The sequence below is a fragment of the Cucurbita pepo genome, chromosome LG12, assembly GCF_002806865.2.
Source record: "Cucurbita pepo subsp. pepo cultivar mu-cu-16 chromosome LG12, ASM280686v2, whole genome shotgun sequence".
Lineage (NCBI taxonomy): Eukaryota > Viridiplantae > Streptophyta > Magnoliopsida > Cucurbitales > Cucurbitaceae > Cucurbita > Cucurbita pepo.
In genome coordinates this window covers 518,265-540,459 of record NC_036649.1, presented here as the reverse complement: position 1 = coordinate 540,459, position 22,195 = coordinate 518,265, and the positions used below count along the sequence as shown (strand labels likewise).

General features: G+C 36.2%; 5 protein-coding genes across 5 annotated transcripts; 3 read left to right on the top strand and 2 right to left on the bottom strand.

Annotated features, from left to right (window-relative positions):
- The first annotated feature begins 129 nt into the window (after positions 1 to 129).
- Positions 130 to 3,433, top strand: LOC111807654 (UV radiation resistance-associated gene protein). The gene is made up of 6 exons (XM_023693465.1): positions 130 to 545; positions 1,101 to 1,307; positions 1,713 to 1,893; positions 2,248 to 2,396; positions 2,588 to 2,815; positions 3,088 to 3,433. The coding sequence occupies exons 1-6, from the start codon at positions 357 to 359 to the stop codon at positions 3,205 to 3,207; spliced, it is 1,074 nt and encodes a 357-aa protein (XP_023549233.1). The 5' UTR covers positions 130 to 356; the 3' UTR covers positions 3,208 to 3,433.
- Positions 3,434 to 3,870: 437 nt separating this feature from the next.
- LOC111806588 (ER lumen protein-retaining receptor-like) lies at positions 3,871 to 6,697 on the bottom strand. The gene is made up of 6 exons (XM_023691963.1): positions 6,434 to 6,697; positions 4,814 to 5,079; positions 4,524 to 4,639; positions 4,363 to 4,436; positions 4,179 to 4,242; positions 3,871 to 4,101 (listed from the first exon to the last, which is right to left on the bottom strand). The coding sequence occupies exons 1-6, from the start codon at positions 6,522 to 6,524 to the stop codon at positions 4,065 to 4,067; spliced, it is 648 nt and encodes a 215-aa protein (XP_023547731.1). The 5' UTR covers positions 6,525 to 6,697; the 3' UTR covers positions 3,871 to 4,064.
- A 1,413-nt stretch (positions 6,698 to 8,110) lies between these two features.
- On the top strand, positions 8,111 to 12,358 carry LOC111806363 (purple acid phosphatase 15-like). The gene is given in 8 exon segments (XM_023691634.1): positions 8,111 to 8,652; positions 9,517 to 9,708; positions 9,802 to 10,138; positions 10,925 to 11,142; positions 11,246 to 11,461; positions 11,464 to 11,798; positions 11,937 to 12,053; positions 12,189 to 12,358. Coding segments are annotated over 8 exon segments (1,692 nt in total). The 5' UTR covers positions 8,111 to 8,387; the 3' UTR covers positions 12,201 to 12,358.
- A 448-nt stretch (positions 12,359 to 12,806) lies between these two features.
- LOC111807410 (PLASMODESMATA CALLOSE-BINDING PROTEIN 3-like) lies at positions 12,807 to 14,763 on the bottom strand. The gene is made up of 3 exons (XM_023693126.1): positions 14,380 to 14,763; positions 14,221 to 14,254; positions 12,807 to 13,212 (listed from the first exon to the last, which is right to left on the bottom strand). The coding sequence occupies exons 1-3, from the start codon at positions 14,693 to 14,695 to the stop codon at positions 12,966 to 12,968; spliced, it is 597 nt and encodes a 198-aa protein (XP_023548894.1). The 5' UTR covers positions 14,696 to 14,763; the 3' UTR covers positions 12,807 to 12,965.
- A 518-nt stretch (positions 14,764 to 15,281) lies between these two features.
- Positions 15,282 to 15,970, top strand: LOC111806555 (small EDRK-rich factor 2-like). The gene is made up of 3 exons (XM_023691922.1): positions 15,282 to 15,407; positions 15,539 to 15,641; positions 15,727 to 15,970. The coding sequence occupies exons 1-3, from the start codon at positions 15,401 to 15,403 to the stop codon at positions 15,821 to 15,823; spliced, it is 207 nt and encodes a 68-aa protein (XP_023547690.1). The 5' UTR covers positions 15,282 to 15,400; the 3' UTR covers positions 15,824 to 15,970.
- The last annotated feature ends 6,225 nt before the right edge of the window (positions 15,971 to 22,195 follow it).

Genomic DNA, 22,195 nt, shown 5'->3' with positions numbered 1-22,195 from the left:
ATTAATTTTAAAAAATTTTAAACTTATTAAAGACTTATTACACATTATATATATATATTTAGTTAAGAAATAAACAAAATATTTTTGATAAAAAAGGGTAATTTCTATTAAGACCAAAATTTCCCCCAATTTCTTAAATTTTAATTGCATCTCATCTGAACGTCTCACCTTCTTCCTTCTTCTCTCCCTTCAATTCTGAGAATCCGAAACCTTATTTTTCTGTAAGAACGAAAAAGGAAAAAGGTATTCCAATGGTTTCTTGAGGCCTTTTTAGTAGCTGCGGGCAGGAAGGACGATGACGCCGAGCCGTCGTAACTTCTTGAACTCCAAGATCCTCCTTTCTTTTCAACTCGTTCATGGAACGCGGCAAACCCCTTTCTTCTTCTTCTGAATCCAGCAGATCATCGGATCCGGAAAATGCGAAGGTTATTGAATGGGAGGACTTCGAGCAGGAGCTTGCCAGGCTATGGAGTCTCTCTTCGGCCCTCCAGGAAGCCAAGCAACACAAAGAATCTCTCAAGCAAAAGCTCGACTCCCTAATTCAGGTTTCCTTTTCGCCTTATAGATTGCTTCCGTTGATTCGAAATTTGCGGCTTAGTACTTTTTTATTTTTTATTTTCTACCTTCTGCATTTTTCCTGTCCTGTGTGAATTGGGTATTGGAAATTGGATCTATGAGCTTTTTAGTGATGTTGGAGAATTGCTCCGTTTGGTCTTTGTGGCAAAGGAATTTATGTATACTAGACGAGGCTGAGGGTTTTAGACCTTTTCTTCTTATTTTCATTTTGGGCTCCCTGGCATTTGGCCTAAAATTTACAAGTTGAGTGCTTCGATGAGGTCGAATTTCTAGTCATTTACATCCTTGGAAATACTTTTTGGTGTTTTATTGCATGTCCGTGTTGAATTAGAAGGCTAATTAGTGAAATTTCATTAAGAGAACAGTAAAATAGATCGCTGTTGGTCTTCTTGATTTGGTATTGGTGCTTTCCCTTTTTGGGGGGATTGAAAGGTTCTGATTGATTTAATTAAGAAATGTTCCTCCGAGTGATTCCAAGCCTTGTAGATAAGTCTATGGACTGTTGGTTGTTATTTGCTGGGCAGGTTGATTCCGAGTCAGTTCGTCGATCAAATGAGCTTGCAGAAATGCGCGAGAAGCTTGAAGCAAGGAAATGTATTGTGGATAATATGGGCATGCGTTCTAAAATTGCATCAGAGGATGTTAAGAAGCAAGAGGAGAGTCTTAGCATTGAAGTTAGATCACTTTTGGTTGCTGGGACTGCTCTATCTAAAGCTAGGAAGCGATTGGAGGTAATTATCTACAGTATGATTATAACTAGAAGCCATATCAGAATTTTCATTAATATTTGGCAAGATGTATGTTTGGCTCATCGGTAATCATATTACGAAGCTAGTAGAGGTGGAAATACCAATGATACACGTGCACACACACGTTAACAATACTTTGTAGAGAGGCCTAAGTTGTTTATAACTAAAGAAAAGGATGTCGACTCCGACAGATAGTCTCGGAGATGCAATTTTAACATATATTATCCCACAGCGATTTTGTCTTCTTTAAATGGTAAGTTGCATAAGATTTGGAGTTTTTGTAGTATTCTTGTGCTATTTAGGATGATTCGAAATCCAAGCTATATTAGGTACTCTACTAACTAGCTAGGCAATCGGCATGCTGTTACGATTCCCTATCTTTGACAGGAATCAAATAAGTTACTCTCTGGGGAAGAAGGCTATGATCGTCTTAAATGCTTACAGAAGATGCTGAGAAGAAGGCAGCAACATATGATTTCACAAGTTTCATTTCTCTATCCTGTAAAGATCTCGACTAGTCCTGCTAAAGATCAGGAGCTCGAATCATTTCCCAACACTACTAGATTAGGTATGTGCTTGTAAGTTCGAGACAGTCGAAAATTCTTGATATATGAGACTTAGTTTACTCCAGGTATTGCAAGATTGTTGGGGAAACTGTTTTTAAAAAACTTCAATATTTTGACCACTTTTTGAAGTGATGCTAAATTGATAAGAACTTACTAAAACATTTTCACTTTGATACTACTATTTATGATGCAAAACCTATCGATCTTCGACCAGCATCGAGAAAATATCAATTCTGTTAAGTTTTTGTAAATGGGATGATGCCAGACTATTGTACGTTTTCTGTCATAATCTGTTAATATTATCGTTCTTGTCCTTACGGATTCTTTTTGAGCGTGTATTTTTTTCATTCTTCCAGGGAATTCTTCTGGATCTAAACCTGTCAATCATGGATCCTTGACAATATTAGGTCTAAATTTGAATGTGCTTTCATTTAAAAAAATGGGCTTTTTCAGCGATAAGAAAGAGACTCAGAGGTCTGCATCTGCCCTGGGATTTGTAGCTCATGTATGTTCTCCCTCATTTTGACCTCTTTTTAAAGTTGCCTAATGTTGGATAGACTTTTTTTTACCTTGTTTGCAGGTGATATTGAATGTGTTTTGTCTGGATTGTTGTGTTAGTGATATATTATGATTTGGTTATGGTTAACTTGTTATGCTTTATGCTGGTTTAACAGTCAATTATTGTATTTTTTGCAGGCTGTTTCCCTCATATCTTCATATCTAAAAGTTCCTTTACGCTACCCTTTACGCTTGAGTGGTTCTCGTTCGTACATTTGTGATTATGCCCCTTCAATAGAACCCACATCATCTGTTTCCTTATCTACCACGCTACCTGCCACAAATACGAAGCATGTCGAGTTCCCTCTCTTTTTAGATGGACAAGATACAACGAGAGCTGCTTACGCTGTATTTTTGTTAAACAAGGTATTGTTTCATTTCCTTCATTCGTCGTCTGGATTTTAAATAAGTAGTCGGTTTTTCGTGCTAAATAAGTAGTTAGTTTTCGTGCGAAGTGATCAGCTCAAACTCATTTCACTTTTCTCAGTTTTTGGCAGAAACCATTCTGCCCCCTTTGTTGGTTTTTTCATCCCTGGCCCTCTTGGGTTAAGAACTATTATGTCGACCTTCTACCATTACTTATTGCATCTGTTCACAAGCCACAATGTATCATAGTTTTCCCCTGTTATCTGTGGCAGGACTTGGAGCAGCTTCTGAACTTTATTGGTGTGAAGAGTTTGGGTCCACGCCATATATTGGCCAACTTGAAGGAGCTTCTGAGGATCATCCAATCTGCAGATTATATTGATAAGTGGTGATCAACATTTTCATATGAAGCTTAGGTTTGTAGGTTGAACAACATTGTAAATGGATCAGTTGCATATTCTTATACAGGTGCGAATTCACCTTTTTCATATCATTATATACATTGTTAGTTATTGCTGATACCAATGTCCAAAGGGAAGTGTCTGGTTTAGTTTGTCGTACCAGGCATCCGATGTACCGAAGAAAAAAGAAATCGAAATGCAATGTTCTTGTCCCTTATATCTTTCTCCATTTATTTGTTTATAGTTGAAATGATAGCCCTCCTATGATTTCCATGATGCTCATGGAACACCATTTTGATCTCCAGATGCCTCTCTTACATCTATGATCAATTTGAGAGTTTCAAAATTGTTGTAATAATTAAGTTTTTAGCCTAATTTTTATTTGTAACTGCCCATTCCAGTGTCGTCATATTTGGACTTTTAACGTGCCTACTAGGGAGAGGTTTTCACACCCTTGTAAGGAATGCTTCGTTCCCTTCTCCAATCGATGTGAGATCTCACAATCTAATCTCTTGGGGGCCAGTGTCATTGCCACCTGATGTCTGTCTCTAATATAATTTGTAATGGTCTGAACTCATCACTAGTAGATATTGTCCGCTTTGATTCCAATACATCAGCTTTTAACGCACATCTAATATTTAATATTTATAAAAGGAAGGTGCAAATAGGACTTTGTTTATAGAGTGTAAACTTACAAAAGGATTGAAAATGAACAGAATTAAATCTATAAAGGGAAAAAAAAGTCCCAACTTAAATAAAGTCCCCAAAACTACAACTAATTCAAAACTGACAGAAAAGCTACGTTTTCTGCCAAAGCTTAACACAATTCTAACGCTAACCCTTTTAAGCTAAGCTGGTAACTCAAGCTTGACGTTGTTCTTCCAGCTGAGAGACATCGATTAAAATGGAGTCAGAAAATCATCCCAGGATTGAGGACATACATATCAAGTTATTGAACTTACCTCATGATATAGTAGTAAAAGAAATCAGCATACAGCAACGTTTGCACGAGACCAGCCGTCCATGCTGCAAGAGCGAATTTGTTGGACGAGTAGCTAATTTAGTTCCTTGTTAACGAATATTTTCGTCTGTGCGTGTGTGTGCACGTGCACGTGCACGTGTATGTGAGAAAGGGGAGAAACATACTTATCCAACGAACAAAGTAAGGTTCGGTTAAGTAGCGATAAATCCAATTCAATATGTACAATGCACGGTACGCGCTGAAAAGAGAAAAGAGAAGAAAACGAGGAGATTATGTACGGATTCAAGCTACATTTACTCAGAGAAGACTGGGAATGGAGAGTTACCCAAGAAGGAAGACGTATTGTCCCGTTAAATTGTCGATATTCCTCGTCCTTTGTAGCAACACCAATTGAGGAAGAATGGCAACGGCTTCGACATATAGAGAAAACGTCCACATAACCTACTCGTTTCGATTCATTAAGATCAAAGAACATGGGCAGAAAAATGATACCAAGCTACATACATCTATAATGCGATGAACTAACACATCTTCAGCATAGATGAGATCAGTGAACCTAGGATGTGATATGATCCAGTTCAAAAGAAACGAAAGAAAAAGGAACATTAAATGTACCTCTTTAAATGTAAATTTATGATTAACAACCAGAGCCAACAGCAGACAAGGCAGCACGATAAATTGATAACGAAACGTGTCCTGGTCCTTGTCGTACGATCTACGCACGACTTTGTGACGTCGCATATACCAAACAATGGAGAGAGAACTACCCAGAAATATTAATTTCATTATCAAATTATATACTGATGCAAATCTGTCAAATATATCCAAATAACGGGTAACGAAAACCAGGGCGTAAAGTTCTTGAGTCTTCAAAGAAATGCCTGCAGAATCAATACTCGGATTCAGTCATGATAATGCTAGCATAACAAGATATAGCTCATTGCTCAGTAAAGAAAACATCAGAGACTCATTACAATGTCTATAAAGCCTTACATTTTTCTTCTGCTTAAATTAAGACCAACCTAACCTGTTCTATAGCTCTAATACGAATCAAATTACCAAAAGAGCAGGAAAATCAAGAACTCCCTCCAAACTAATCCCTTCTCCACATTCTACAGTGAGCACCAATTGTCATCACATCCAACCATACAAACAATATTTGTTTTGGTAATTACACGTGTCACTCTACGGCCTGGAAAGCGTGAGCACGTTCTCTTCACTTGCTCTCGTTACAAACTTAGTACACCAAACAACCATAGCTACTCTGTCCCACTCACACGAGGTGGAGTCAAGAGGGAAGCATGCAAGAGATATAGCTAGACTCCTGGCTCTATTAGAAGTGTGAGATAAAAAATATACGTCTCCATGTTATACTGTAGCTGGGTGAGGCTAGAGTCTGGAAAGCATGAGCAAGTTCTCTTCACTTGCTCTCGGTACAAATTTGGTACACCAAACCGAGCAACTCTATCCCACTGGCACGAGGGAAGCGGAGTCAACAAGGAGCACGCAAGAGATATAGCTAGTCTATCCCATTGACACGAGGGTGGAAAGCGTGAGCAAGTTCTCTTCACTTGCTCTCGGTACACTAAACAACTGAGCTACTCTATCCCATTGTCACGAGGGATGTGGAGTAAACAAGGAAGCACACAAGAGATATAGCTAGTCTCCTGGTTCTATTAGAAGTGTGAGATCAAAAATATACAAGTCCCATGTTGTACCGTAGTTGGGTGAGGCTTGATTTTGATAATGTTAGAAAGTCTTCGAAAAACTTTCTAGGCCGATAGGATGACTCCTGCTTATTCTTGTCGTTCGGCAGCCAACGACTAGAATTTATCAATCTCGCTCTTATCCAACCCGAGAACTAGTTTCCCATGGAAGTGGAGTCAACAGGAAGCACGCAAAAGATATAGCTAGTCTCTTGGTCTGCATTGTACTGTTGTTATTTTGATAATATTAGTCTTTGAAAAACTTTCTAAGTAGATAGGACGACCCCAGCCTATTCTTATCGCTCGGCAGCCACTACTAGAATTTATCAAACTCGTCTCTTATCCAAACCGAGAACTAGGATCTAGGGTTTGAGACTCATTTCGCCCTTTTTGGAACGACCTATCATAGACGATAAGGAATGCAATTTGGCTCCAAAAATGGAAATGCATGACAGAGTTCACAATGTTCTCAAGCAAAAAAACAGTGCCGAATCCCAAAAACGCGCAAAATTAGAGAAGGAAAACGAACCAGCACAAGACTTGATTGTATGAATTTTGAGGAGCAAAACCAGAATGCTGGCCAAATGGGTCATATCCCCAGCCAATCTGAACACGTTCATCTTCTTCCTCTTCTGAATTTCCCGCTCGAAAGATTCTGATTTTCACGGCGTTCGAATCGCCCGGAAAATGAACTTGTAGGATCAATCTCGCAATTTCCCAGAGCCCTAATTGATTAGCAACGAAAAAAAGGTTCAAATCTTCCGAAGAATCACGAGCGGAATCTATTTGAAATGCAATTTATCCAATACGTTTCATTTGCTAGAATTTTGGATTCAACCTCAATCTTTTAAAATTTTTATACAAAATTGCATTAAATATAAATAATAAATATTTATTTTTTAAAAAATTGAATAGATCATACTCATTTAGACTACAATTATAAGCGTAATCATACACATTTTTTAATAATAATATTAATTTTAGTAAGATTGTTTCCTAATAAAATTAACAAAAAAAATGATTAAAATCCTGTAGTGGTATACTAAGATCGGGTTGGACCAACTAAAAGTTCAGGTTAATTGAATTGGTAACCCAACTCAATCCTCTATTTTCGAATTAGGTTGTCGGGTTCAAACTTTTTAAAAAAAATTTAAACGAGGACAACAAACTCAGCAGACAACTGCTACTGGATGACTGGGCGTTGGCGACTAGACTACAGATATTTGGAACTGAACGACATATAGTTGCAGTTGAGCTGCTGTTGTAAGTGATTACATTTGCCTTTGAAACTAAATGTAAAAGAGAAGAGAAGACTTGAAATTCTGCGAAAAGGACACACAACATAGACAAGAAGACAACCTTAATTTTTTTCTATGTATTTATTCAGTTCGGGTTGGGTCAAATCGACCTTAATCATACTGAACCCAGACTCAACCCACTAGCTTCTAAGAAAACTAAACCCAACTCGAGTTGTCGAGTTCATTGTACACTTTTAGTAAAAAATCTAATTTATAGTCACAAACGGTCACATTTTACTGTATTTTTCCTAAAATTGATGAATATTGGATTCGGTCTTTAATTAAAATTTATTAAAAAAGAATTAAATTTGAACCATCATTAACATTACCAAATAAATGAAAATTAACATGGAAATGAAATCCAGAGTATACTAAAAAAAAAATAATTTATAATATAATTTTAAGCCACAAATTATTTAGTCAACGCCTTAAAATTTGTCCTTACCCATAAAATTAAATACTTGACTATATATTAAAGTATTTCATTAATCATATCATATTAATTATTGTTCTATAATTTTTTGCGTGATAAATTTAAAAAATATTTATCTTCTTACCATAAAATATTTTTATTTACTATATTATGATTATACGAAAATTTTAGATTTTTTTTTTAAAATTCGACAATTACCTAATATTAAAATTTAAAATTATATTTACCTAATTGGATACGATAATTGAGTTTAAAAACATTATAGATTAAAATATCATTTTTATTCATATTAATTGTTTAAAAAATTATACATTATGAAAGCATATTGAAAAAAAAAAAAAATTATAATTTTAAAATTAAGATTTATTAAAAATTAAAATTGGATAAACTAAAATAAAATGAACGAAAGTAGAAAAAAAAAAAAAAAAAACGCCTCGAAACAATAAATGGGAATGTTCAAAGAAACCGCCAGCACAACGCAGTTTCAGCAATTTGTCAGCCTCGAATTCGGACTTGTGGAGAACATCGCTTTTCCCGAAACGAATCGAATGAAAAAGAAGGATGGACGTTATCCGCTTTGTCGCCATTGTTCATTGCCTTCACGTGTGGATTGCACCGTGTTTGTTTCTTTACCCTACTCGATTTGCTCCTCATTTACGTTTCTTTTCTTATTTAAATCCCATTCCCTCTCATTTTTCTTCATCCCGGAGTTTAATTTTCTTCTGGGTTGTGAAAATTGCTGAATCAGGCAAATGGGTCGCTTCCCATTTGCCATTCTTTTGCTCTCTTCATTTTTTGTTTTGAGGTTTTGTTCCGTTCATGGAAGAATTCCGACCACCGTAGAAGGGCCGTTTAAGCCTGTAACTGTTCCGCTTGATAAGAGTTTCCGGGGGAAGGCCCAGGACTTGCCGGAAACTGATCCGAGAGTTCAGAAGAATGGGGGCCAATTTGTGCCGGAGCAGATTTCTGTTTCTCTCTCTGCGGATTATGACTCTGTTTGGATTTCTTGGATCACAGGTTTAGTAAATTCTCCTTGTTCTTCTTTTTGAATATGATGGCTAATTTAGTTGTGAACTTGCTTGTTTGTTTGTACAATTGCTCGTTTAGTAAAGCTCTGATAATTCTATCTGAACTGGTCGTGTGTATGTTAAGTGTTCGACGTAATGCGTAAGAGACACCCCTCCTAACACAAGCTTGAATTAGAGAAAGTATTCGGTAAGGATGACCCTCGTATTAACAGTGCTAGAACTATTAGAGAGAAATTATAAACTTGATTATGAACATGCTTCGGGTGGTTTCTCTACTTGATATTTCTGCCGAGGAGTTGTCAGTTTTCGTTTAGAAACTCTGGAATGCTTTAGACAATGATCCATTCAAGTTTTCATTGGTTCAATTGAGTGATATTGTAATGGTCCAAGCCCACCGCTAGCATATATTGTCTTCTTTCGGCTTTTCCTCTCGGGCTTCCCTTCACCGTTTTTAAAATGCGTTTGTTAGGGAGAGGTTTTTACGCCCTTATAAGGAGTGTTTCGTTCCCCTCTCCAACCGATGTGAGATCTCACAATCCACCCCTTTGGGGTCCAGTGTCCTCGTCGATACTCGTTCCCTTCTCCAATCAATGTGGGACCCTTCCATCCACCACCCTTGGGGGTCCAGCGTCCTTGTTGGATCACCACCGAGGAGGAGGTGGCATATCGCCCGGTGTCTGACTCTGATACCATTTGTAACGGTCCAAGCCCACTTCTAGTAGATATTGTCCTCTTCGGGCATTCCCTTCTGGGCTTTCCCTCAAGATTTTTAAAACGCGTCTGCTAGGGAGAGTGTTTCGTTCCACTCTCCAACGATGTGGGATCTCAAAGTTAATATTCGATGAATGTGCAGGGGACTTTCAAATTGGAGATGCCATTCGGCCATTAGATCCTGAGAAAGTTGCGAGTATTGTCACGTATGGGAAGTTCCTCATGCCAATGAAAAACCAAGCAAAGGGTTATTCTCTTATCTACAATCAACTTTATCCCTTTGAAGGCCTCAAGAACTACACATCTGGAATTATACACCATGTTCGTCTAACGGGTACGATCGATTCCAATTCTAATTTTCGACTTCTAAAAATAGCTGGTTTCATCCACTAGAAGATTTTTGGAGCTCACTTGTTTTTTCTGACAGGATTGGAGCCTGATACTTTGTACCAATATCAATGTGGAGACCCTTCAGCTGCAGAAGAAATAAGCGATATCCATTACTTCAGGACCATGCCTGTTTCTGGGCCTAAGAGTTATCCTAATAGAATAGCATTGGTTGGTGATCTGGGTCTTACATACAACACTACATCAACAGTTGATCATATTTTGAAGAACCATCCCGATCTTGTGCTATTGATTGGGGATGTGAGTTATGCAAACCTATATCTTACAAATGGCACTGGCTCTGATTGTTACTCTTGTTCGTTTCCTCATACTCCTATTCACGAAACTTATCAGCCTCGTTGGGATTACTGGGGAAGGTGAGTCGGGTTTTCCCCCCGTTTCTTCCTTTCAAATCTTCGGTATGCTTAGAACCATTATGCAACCTTCTTTTATGTTTGTTATATCTTTTTCGATCATTAACGCGCAAAATCTTCGGTATTTCTAACTGCTACGTCTATGATCCATTCTATAATAGCATAGTGATGCCTCATACAAAATCTATGCATATTTGTTCTTGGAGATTGTGAATCTGCCATCCAAATGATTTAAAACTATTTAGTTTTTGAAGTCTTCTCCCTTCAGCCTTTCAATTGTGTTAATGTAAGAGTCCAAGCCATTTCTATCGTGTGTAAGAGTCCAAGCCCACCTCTAGCAGATATTGTCCTTTTTGGACTTTACCTTTCGGGCTTCCCCTCAAGGTTTTTAAAACACGTTTGGGAGTGGTTTCCACACCCTTATAAGGAATGTTTCATTCTCCTCTCCAACCGATGTGGGATCTCACAATTCACCCCCTTGGGGCCAGCGTCCTCGCTGGCACACTGCTCAGTGTCTGGCTCTGATACCATTTGTAACAGCCGAAACTTACCCCTAACAGATATTGTCTTCTTTGGCTTTCCCTTTCGGACTTCCCCTCAAGGTTTTAAAACGCGTCTGTTAGGGAGAGGTTTCCACACCCTTATAAAGAATGTTTTGTTCTTCTCTCCAACCGATGTGGGATCTCACAGTTACCTAACTTTACGGAAAGACGATTCACTTATTCAAAGCTCAAAGCACTAGTTGAAAAACTGCGGGGAATTGATCTCTTATAGTTTTTCTATTATCAGGTATATGGAGCCTCTAATATCTGAAGTTCCATTAATGGTGGTGGAAGGGAACCACGAGATCGAACCACAAGCTGAAAATCGAACATTTGCAGCTTATAGTTCTCGATTTGCATTCCCATCCAACGAGAGTAACTCGTCTTCGACATTTTACTACTCTTTCAATGCAGGTGGCATTCATTTTATAATGCTTGGTGCCTACATTTCATATGACAGATCAGGTAAATCCACAACCTGCCCCTTTTTTCACAATCTTTTAGATTAAGAAGCTTGATTTTGATTGAAAATGGCTGAATCCATTGTGCTTTATTTCGCCCATTGCAGGTGACCAATACAAATGGCTAGAACAAGACCTGGCTAAAGTTAACAGGAAAGTTACTCCATGGTTGGTAGCTACATGGCACCCACCATGGTACAGCACCTACACTGCTCATTATAGAGAAGCAGAGTGCATGAGAGTGGCAATGGAAGACTTGCTCTACAAGTATAAAGTTGACTTAGTTTTCAACGGCCATGTATGTCCTCTTTATTTGTTTCTGCTGCACACGTAATATCGTTCGTGCATAATCTGACGATTTCGATTCACGACCAGGTTCATGCCTATGAGAGGTCAAATAGAGTATATAACTATACTTTGGATCCTTGCGGTCCGGTCTACATAACGGTAGGTGATGGAGGTAACCGAGAGAAAATGGCAATTGAACATGCTGATGAACCCGGAAACTGTCCAGACCCGTCCTCGACACCGGATGAATACATGGGCGGTTTCTGTGCGTTCAATTTTACATCAGGCCCAGCTAAAGGAAAATTCTGCTGGGATCAGCAACCTGATTATAGCGCTTATCGTGAAAGTAGCTTCGGCCATGGCATTTTGGAGGTTCGCCTTCTCTCTCTCTCTCTGCTTGAACGAAATTTCATTTCCATGTCGTATCGTAAATACACTCTGGAAACTCGTTCTTTGTTCGGGATGAATGCGATGTTCTATGTGTGGGGAACTAAAGAGTATTCTTTGCAGGTGAAAAACGAAACTCATGCGTTGTGGACATGGCAACGAAACCAGGACTCGTATAGATCTGTCGGGGATATAATATACATCGTACGACAACCAGACGTTTGTCTCAATGAGATGAAGGTACATACATACAGACATGGAAAACAAGAAGATATGTGACAATATAACCGTGGAACATATTGCCGATAGAACCCCTGATGTTGTCAATTGCCACACATGACACTTTTCTGAGCTTTTCATTATGTTCTTATTTAGGTTCATACTTGATGAATTCAGACACAAGCCTTGAGAATACAAAGAAAGCTAAATGAGGAGGTTCAGAATTATACTCGGTTTCAATTGGGTTTGTTTTCTTCCGTGACTCTTGTAAAAGTCCGATTTTCTCGAGGCAATTAATAATATATGACAACGTGATTTAGCATTTCTACAACTTTCGTTATTTTATTTTACCTGAATTTGGATTCATAGTAAAGATCATACCAAAAGAAGCTGTTGGATAAGAATCCGACTCTTTCTTCTTATATTTTAGGGAGAGATTTCTACACCCTTATAAGAAATGCTCCGTTCCCCTATTCAACTACAATGTTTTGTAACTGTCCAAAGCTCATCGCTAGTAAATATTGTCCGTTTTGGCCCGTTACGTATCATTGTCAGCCTCACGGTTTTAGAACACATTTGCTAGGGGAAGGTTTTTACACCCTTATAAGGAATGTTTCGTTCCCCTCTCCAACTGAGGTAGGATCTCAGATGTTTTCAACGTCTTCTTCAGTTGTCGTTGAAACTCAAAAGTTGGGGCATTGAAACTAGAAGTTAATAATGTTCGTAGTGAGTACGAACATATATCCGTTCTATAACAATCGTAATGAAATCAAGAATGGAACATAGAAGAATGAAATTGAAGCATTGAATTCAATGAGCAAATCCTGTGAAGGCTGAACTAAACACTACCTGATATTTGCCTATGTCATTTAGTTTTCACAAAAGAACATGTTGTTTCTAACAAAACTGAATGAACCCTTCATAGCCCTCCTCCTATAGTGTTAGTGAAGCGAGTGAGATGGCAATCGAAAACAAGAGTTTCGGGATCCTAAAACTCGAAGACGCTTTCGAGTTGGTTGGAGTTGAAGTTGATGCCGGGTTGTATACTGGATCTAGACCATTCATGTCACCGGTATTGCCATTGTTGAAGCTCGGTGTGGTGGTCGTAGCTGGTACCGTTATTGTCGGGGTTGGGCTTGTGTTAGCCGGAGGGCTCGGCGTGATTGCTCCTCCTGCAGCACTGGATAATCATCGCAAATAACGCAAGATTTAGAATACTATATTGTATTACATAATTCTTATTCTCCTCTTCATATAAATTTTAAAAAATTTAAGAGACAATGTAACTAATAAGCTGAAGGATCGATAGACCTATACATACATATGTATATATATACATACACACAATGCGAAAATAAGGTATATTAATTATTTTAAAAATACAATCGAAATAAATTTGTTTCACTAGCTTATTTTTATTTTCTATTTAATTATTTAAAAAATACAATTGTTTTTTTTAAAACAAGAATTTATTTAAAAAGAAGGCTGGTCGGGGTCTGACAACTGCAGTAATCAATGACCAACCAGAATCTGACATGTACCATTCTTGACCAGCTTTCAAGACTCCCCAAAACGCACCGTTTCAGGAAAAAGCTGATTTACAATTTGAAAGTAAATCCATGCCATCCTCACCGTTGGATCTGACCACTCCCTGGGCCCCAGCCAGACTGATCCAACGGTGTCTTACCTAGATGAACCCCACAGAAAGATGTAGAAGAAGTTACTACATTCCCTCTTCCCCCTAAATTTAAATAAAAATAATTTATTTTAGCAAAAAAAAAAAAAGTTATTTTTTATTTTCAAAACACTGTAAAAAAAATTGTACCAAAAAGATAGAATAAAGAGAAATGTCTATTTTCAAAAAATATATCGCGAATCTTAAAAATAATGGCGGAAAATTTTATTACATTTTTTAAAAGAATCTTAAATTAATAAATTAGTGGGAAAAAAAAGAAAAGAAGCCAAATAAATATGATTTTCAGAATAAATTATTAATATAACACTCTAAAAAGTGAACCCATTTACTTGAACATGAAGAAATCTCCACCAAAATACCTATATATATATATATATATATATATATATATATGATAAAGGGTTTTTCTATGCACATTTTAATAAATTGGAAAATTAAAATATTTTATTTTTGAAATAGAAAAATAAATAAATAAATAAAAAATTAGCGTACCTGATTGAAGATGGATAAACACAAGATCCATAACCTGCATAGAACACCAATGTCAAGATTAATAATAATAAAAATTTATCGATAATGTATTTATTTATTCATTTCTAAAAAATTTGTAAATATTTATAAATTAATAAATAAATAAAAAAGGAGACGGACTGGGGTCAGTCTGGGCGATGGTGGCGGAGCCGGCGAAGTCACAGGAGCCAGGGGCCATAGCCTTGCGCTGGAAGAAGCTGTTGAAAGCGTAGGAGGCGTGGGCCTGGATGGTGTTCGGGAGGAAGCAGAGTCCGTTCGACAGAAGCGGAGTGCAGTCGGCGCCGGTGGCGCATGCGTAGTCGAGGGCGGTTTGAAGGGCTTCGTAGCTGGCCTCGCTGCGGGCCACGCACCAGTACGCGCCGTCGACGGCGGAGGTTGGAAGGAGGAAGAGGAGGAGGAGGAGGAGGAAGGAATGGGAGAGAACAAGTGTGGCCATCGTAAAAGGAAAAGGAAGAGGAACAGAGGGTTTGGGACGGAATGGCTTAGTGGAAAGACACAAATGACATGCTACTTTCCATCCTTTTTTTATTTTTTATTTATTTATATTATTTTGTTCCAAATCTCCAACTTTATTCTTTTTTTTATTTATTTATAAAATATTTAAGAAAGAATAAAAATACTTCAAATATCGACTTGATCTCTAATAGTCAAAGTCCACCACTAGCGGGTATTATTCTTTTTGAACTTTCCCTGTCAAGATTCTTCAAAGCTTTTAAAATGCATCCGCGAGTACAACTCAAGCCCACGGGGTAATAGATATCGTCCTCTTTAAGCATTCTCTTGCCAGCTTTCACTCAAGGTTTTTAATAGGGAGCACAGTTCAGTCTAGATATTGTCATTTTTATTTTTTATTTTTTATTTATATTAGTTTAAATATAACTTTATTTTTTTTTTCTTCTTAAAATATTTAAATTTTAAAATGAATTAAAAAATATATTATTTAAAAAATTAAAAAGAAAAGAAAATAAATGGATAGAATAGAATAGGAAGAGAAGTGGGGCACTATATAAGGGGATAGCCGATTCCCCCTGCTCTTTCATACCGACGGTTGGTTCCCTGTTTTTGAGATTGATTGTTCGTTTCTTCGGCCAACTCCAGGCCAATCCACGAATTTCTTCCGCCACTTCAATCTCACCTTCAAATGACTCATATCCTTCTGAATCTTTGATTCATTTTGTTTTCTTGTTTCATGATTTCGGATTTTGAGGTGTTTTAATTCATTGATTTTGAAGATTTCTTGAAATCTTTCAAGTTTGCTTACCTTGACTCAGATCTCTACGAGGAAACCAAAGGGAGAAGGACCGAGAGAGGGCTCAGGCTCGTACCGGCGGCAAGGGTAAAACCAAGGACGATGGCTTGACCCCCGAGCAGCGCCGCGAAAGGTTCGTCTATCTTATTTCTTCTTTATTTTTCGTTTTGAATTTTGTAATGCGATTGATTTTTCTTTTGGTATTGGATTCTGGTCAGAGATGCTAAGGCGCTACAAGAAAAGGCAGCAAAGAAGGCGGCTCAGGCGGCATCGGAAGGTAATTCATCCGGAGGTAAAAGTAGCGCTAAAAAGTAGATGGTCCTGGATTTAGAATCGTGAATACTATGATCTCGTGGTTCTTAGACTGTTTGATATTGGAGAAATAAATATTTGTATGTTTCAGTAATGTGAATGGATATATCTCTTATGCTGTCAACGTTAATTGTTGATGATTGTTTTCCATGATCTTAGTACTCTTGATATGTTGTGTTGAGGTAATTGTGCTGTTAATGCGGATTTCGTGAAATTTGAATCTAGATGAAAAGTTTTTCTATTATGATCTAAACACATAGCTCACCAAGAATTCATCTCATAGGATCACATGCCAGTATTTGTCTAGGGATAATAGCAAATAGTTATTGTCCTATCATTGAGTAGGAAATTTCTATGGTCAACAATTTAGTTCTTGATCCACAAGAGAGAGCCATTAAAATGGGGCCAGAACTCACATTTCTTCCCAAGTTCAACACCTTTAAAAATCCTCTTGTTCCTTCCGAACTTTGTGTACCACAAAATAGCCAATGAAGAGACCAGCCATGTTACAACATTTGCAGGTTCTAAAACCTATGTACATGTTCTTAGTGACCAAGATTCTATGCTCGTATTTACTACCAAAATCCTATGCCACGTTGCTTTAGGTTCTTAAAGGGCACCTTCACAACTCATGAACCAGAGAGGACATAATTCTTGTGGGACAAATTTTCTATGCCCAACCTGCCATTCTCGCACATTTTCTGGAAGACCTCCCAATAAACCAAATGAGAACCACCCGTCTACTCTTTTTGAAAAAGAAAAGCCTCTCATAATATTCTCCAACTTATTTCTAACTGATGATGGAATCCTAAAGAAAGATTAGATCAAAGAGAGTCGAATAAGGTTTCTTCCAAGCAAATAAACGTTTTTTGAATTCAAGGGCATAACTATACCACCAGGAAAACAGATCCCGGTCAATTCTACGCGTCATCCTTATTGACAGTGGTTCGAACAACTTAAACTGCATCACGTGTTTAGCCAAATATTTTTTATGAGAACCGTTTTTTAACCTTCAACCATTGAATCCTAGAACAATTAAGATCTCAGATTATGACTGAAGGGAAAGGCTTAGATAAAGGTGGACAAGACATTTCACACCCCACCTGGCTAGATAAAGGTGGAAAAGATTTCCCCATTACAATACAGTTTCCTATGTTGGATTTAAGATCTGAAATGTCTTGTTAAAAAAAGGACCTGAAATGTATTCAAAGACCTGTAAGATACGATTGAGATTAAGATAAACAAAGATATCCTCCCTTCGGCATAAGAAGATAGTCTCATTTACAGCATTGCCTTTTAGAATTCAAGGACATAACTATACCACCAGGAAAACAGATCCTGGTCAATTAAGGTCGTGATTTATAGTATTGCTCTTCCTCTGCCCTCTTTTGCTTCTAGGATGTGCTTATAGGCTTCAATTCTTATCGGCAGTGGTTCGAACAACTTACCAAATATTGGCTTCCTGGCTATAGTTTTCTGTTTATAGATTGGAGTAGATGTTTGTGGAAAGCCAGAGAGCTTTTAAAAGTTCTATTTTTTACAGGCATTTAGTAACTGCTGACATTGGGATGGAAAGTCCAGAAATGAAAAGCTTCCAGAATGGTTAGTTTGAAATAAATTTGCTGAAAATGATATGCTTTTGTTATTAGCATGTGGGAGTTTGTGAGATATTGGTATAATTCATACAAAATTAGAGAGTTTGGGAAGAGAAGATAGGAATAAGTTTGTGAAACTTAGGTTTATGAAATCCTAAGAGGTTTACTTGTGATAGTTGAGCAAAGGAGGGCTACATGAGTAGTTGAGCAAAGGAGGGCTACATGAATGAACTGAGGCCACATTCGAACGAGAGCGTTCTTGAGAATAGAACGATTAAGAAAGACTTGAAGGAAGTGAAAGTTACTACTTATATTGACAAGGTGTACCTTCCTTTTTGGTGACTCAATCCTAGGGTAATTCTATATTGGGTGATCTTTTCGAAATTTTCTTGGAATGTATGTGAGTGAGGATAAAGTATGTTGGAAGGACTCGTGTTTGGTATGTGGGAGTCTTCACTCTTCAGACGTGAGTAGGTAACATGACTATGTTGTAGGGGATGCAAGGGAATGTCGAGTTGTCAGTGCCAAATTTGGATTCATAATTCTTATATGAATCTTGGGCATGCAGCGTTACAAATTGTTAGTTCTTGGATTTATATTTCTTCCTTCCGGACAATAGATGTGGAATAGAGATTCTTTATAATCATATCTTTAAATTTTTAACTTAATCGATTGTTTTTCTAAATTTATGAAGTCTTCTTACAATAGACTCTTAGATATTGAAAAATGTACAAAAAGTATTCTCGTTCTATAAGAATTATTATAATCAAATTCTCGTTATGGAATTATTACGATTTGATTTATAATGTTGGTGTTATAATTGGAACAAGCAAACCTTAACTAACATAAAACGAGTACCTTCGACTAGCAAAAATTACTTATTTTCCATTCTTTGAAAACCTAACGAAATAAACTTGAAGTTCGCATAAATTTTTTTTTGTAAGCTTTAAAATATAAAAATATATAATATTATTTTTGTCCTACTAAAATTTGTTTATTCTCATGTCACTTATTTTCCATTCTTTTTAAGTGGTTCAAAATCCATTTGCTTTCAACTTTGTGCTTCCAAAAACTTTATTTATTTATTTTTTTCCTTTTGATCCTCACCCACTTTTCCTTCTCCTTTAATAACATCTTTACATGAATGAAAAGAAATTCCTTGTGATTTATGTCGTTTTCTTCTAACCTATCACACTCTTTTCAGCTCGTGAATTTTTAATAGTTAAAAAGAATTTGAAAACATAACGAAATAAACTTAAGGAGAATGTGATAATCAAAAAAATGAAATGTAGAATCTACTTATGTTGGACGTTCTTGAAGCCAAATTGTGAGTAAATTACAGTATATGCTCGAGTGAACATTTTGTTACACATTTAGTCATATTATTCATTTATTAAATATTAACTAAAATAGTTATTTTAATATACCTATTCTAGGTTAGTTAAACTATGTTTAAGCGGATGAAAATAGATATTTATGAAATTTAGCCTTGAAAATAAAGGTTTTTTAAAATAAAAAATTATTGTGGGGAAGAGAAAGTGATTATATTTAATAATAAAATTTCAAAGAAAAATAAATAAAATGAATTGAAAAATGGGGAAAAAGTGTTGTTATAGGAACTTGAAAGCACTTTCAAATGTGTTAACGTGCCATCCACGCCTCACCCGCCACGTTGGCATTACAACTTTAGACGCCAAAAGGCCTTATTATTATTATTATTATTTTATTTTATTTTATTTAGATTATTATTATTATTATTTTATTTTTACATAATAATAAATATTATCAGTACATTCTCCCTTGCCTTCCTTTTTAAGGCAACCATGGTATAATACATGCATGCCCATAGTCATATAATATATATATTTTTTTTCAAGATAATTTATATTTTGGTCCTGATACTTTTAATTTTGATTATTTGTCCGTTCTTTATTAAAACTTTCAAAAAACGTCTTTGTCATTGACAATACGCAACAAAAATTCAATAAACATAATTAGTTATACGTAAAATTTCCATTATCAATAAAAGAGTGTCACGATCATTATCTACGCAAGTGGAAACCGATTAACCTAAATTAATGTTATGAATTAGAACAAGTACTTGATTGAACGAGCGAGCGTTTTGATTTAGTGTAACACCCTCGTAGTAGGGAAGAGAGCCTGTTGTCATATAAAAGTAAATGATCACTATATCAAGCGTATAATTTGAACATAGTTGAAAAACTTCCTTTTACATTTTTAGGGTTACAGAAGTTAGCCATCTTTGTGGAAGATAATAATCCCGATCCTTAAGAAAAGGACAAATGTCTCAATCACTGAGCTATTCTCATATTGGTTTCTCGAGTTTATTTCTTTAATATTATTAATTTAAGATTTTGACTTTTATTGATTTATATAATCGTCCCAAACATCACGCCACAAACGCTTTTACGAATATAAATAACATGTTATAAGCACTTTTGTATAAATTATTACAAAAAAAACACTAATCAAGGAGGGGAAAAGTGCAAAAACAAGGTCAATGAGGGGGCTATGACAAAAGTTTTAAAAATTATTATGGGAGTTGTTGAGAATTTGAGGGCTTTAAGGAATTAGGGTTTTGTTTAATTTGTTAATTATTAAAAAATTAGGGTAGTTTTTGTCATTTTAGGGAAGAAAATGGTTGAAAATATAATAAATTAAGTTATCCTAAGACAAGGGAAGGGAATGTGAGCACATAAAAACATCAACTACAACTCATACACACATAATTAATCATATTATATAAACTTAGATCAACTTTCTCTATCACTTATCAGAACGGTATAATTTCTTATTCTCGTGATAATTTAAACAATGTAATGTTTCAAATTCAACTTGGGTCGTGTTCTTCCGTTGCAAACGAGGAGGCGGAGATTTCAAATGTATGATATATATTGTGACGCCCGAGTAAAGGAACGGTACATAAATGAACTGAGACCATATCTGAGTCAGAGAGATCATGAGAATATGAAATTATAGCTGAGAAAGATACTAAAAGACAATTCAACACAAGTACGTAATATGATCATATTGCAAGAGAATGTTCGAGTCGATAGGTTTCAAATCTGGATTCTAAATCTCGGTGTGAATCCTCGACATGGGATTAAGAAAGTTTAGAAAAGAATTAACAGTTACTACTTATACTTACGATCTGCACCGTTCATTTTTGTGGTTGAATCATAGAAATTCTAAAGTGAAACGTGCTTGACTTGAAACAATCATATATTGAGTGACCTTTTAGAATTCGTGTAAATCCTGGGCATGAGGCGTTATCGATAGACACTGGCCCCAAAGAGGGTCGATTGTGAGATCCCACGTCGGTTAGAGAGGGGAACAAAGTATTTCTTATAAGGGTGTGGAAAACTCTATCTAGAAAATGTGTTTTAAAACCGTGAGACTAAGAGTTGGGCGGTTACAAATCGTACTCAAAATATAATTTTTGGAATAAATTCTAAAATAAAAAAAAAAAGTTTTGTTTTAAAATAATTTAACATTAAAAAAATAAAAATAAAAATAAAATATATGGTCAAAAAATACATTTAATTATAAAAACAAAATTATCTTACAAACTTTTTCATATTTGTTTATTGCAATATGCAAAACACAAACATAAACAAACACATAAAAAAAATATTAATATATTTATTGGCAAAAAAATAAAAATAAAAAATAAAAAACTTATCTTTTTTTTCAGCCACACAAATTTTAGCAATTAAACTAGTGGCTCTAGATTGTTGACCACCAAATTGTGACAAGTGGAAGAATCTCATTGGTCCGTGGTTGCACTTTTTGACATTATCATTTCCTCCACCCAATGCTGATGATTTCAATGAGTAACCCACTAATCCCCATTAGACCTAATTAATCACAACAACATGATAACTTAAACAAATCCTTAACATTATAATAAATTCAATAATATTTTATAACTCGAAATAATTTCTAAAGCTCAACTTTCAATACGCGCACAGTGGAGATTTGGATGGACTCGGGTGGAGACAATGATGAGAAATGTAATTCCCGTTCTCGACCCCATTTAGCTAACGAAGAAGGGTCTCTCCTCACTCCCTCCCTCATTCTCTATTGAAACTCGAGACAGAGTTCCAATTCTGTAGAACGAATAGATATCTATAACAGTACTCTGACCATGTAAAGTTGACTCGAGACCGTCACGAACATAAAAATGAATAAATAAATACAAAAGTTTGATCTCCTTTGGTTGTTAGTTGGGTGGGAGTGGAAGTCATGATGGATGTGGTTAGCCATAGCCTATTGGGATCCACAAGCTTTCATTTGTTTTCAGAGCAAAGGGATAAGTTTTTCTAGTTTATCTTCGACCTTTTGCTGCTTTCTCAAGTCTACACTTAGCACATATTTTATTTATACACGTATTATGGTCGGGTCGTAAATCTCAAATTTCTCTCTAACCCTTTGTTTGTTTTGTTTGGAGCATACCGAAACGTTGTTTCTAGGCATTTTGGATTCGTTTAGGGTAACGAACAGCTGAAGAAAGTGGGAAAAAACGATCACTTTAAGGTGTTTAAAGTTACGAAACAACATCTGAAAATGTAAAAATGTTTGTTTTTTTTTTGTTATAAACGGGAATACGAGTGTGTGGAGACGTTTGATTTGGATCGATAGATAACGTAAAGATTCTAGATTCTTGTATAAAGATGGATTCTTTACCTTTTGACGAAGAACGATAAGAAGATTACTTAGGGTTTAACTTTGGTATAATTCTTTTTGTTCTTGTTCTTGT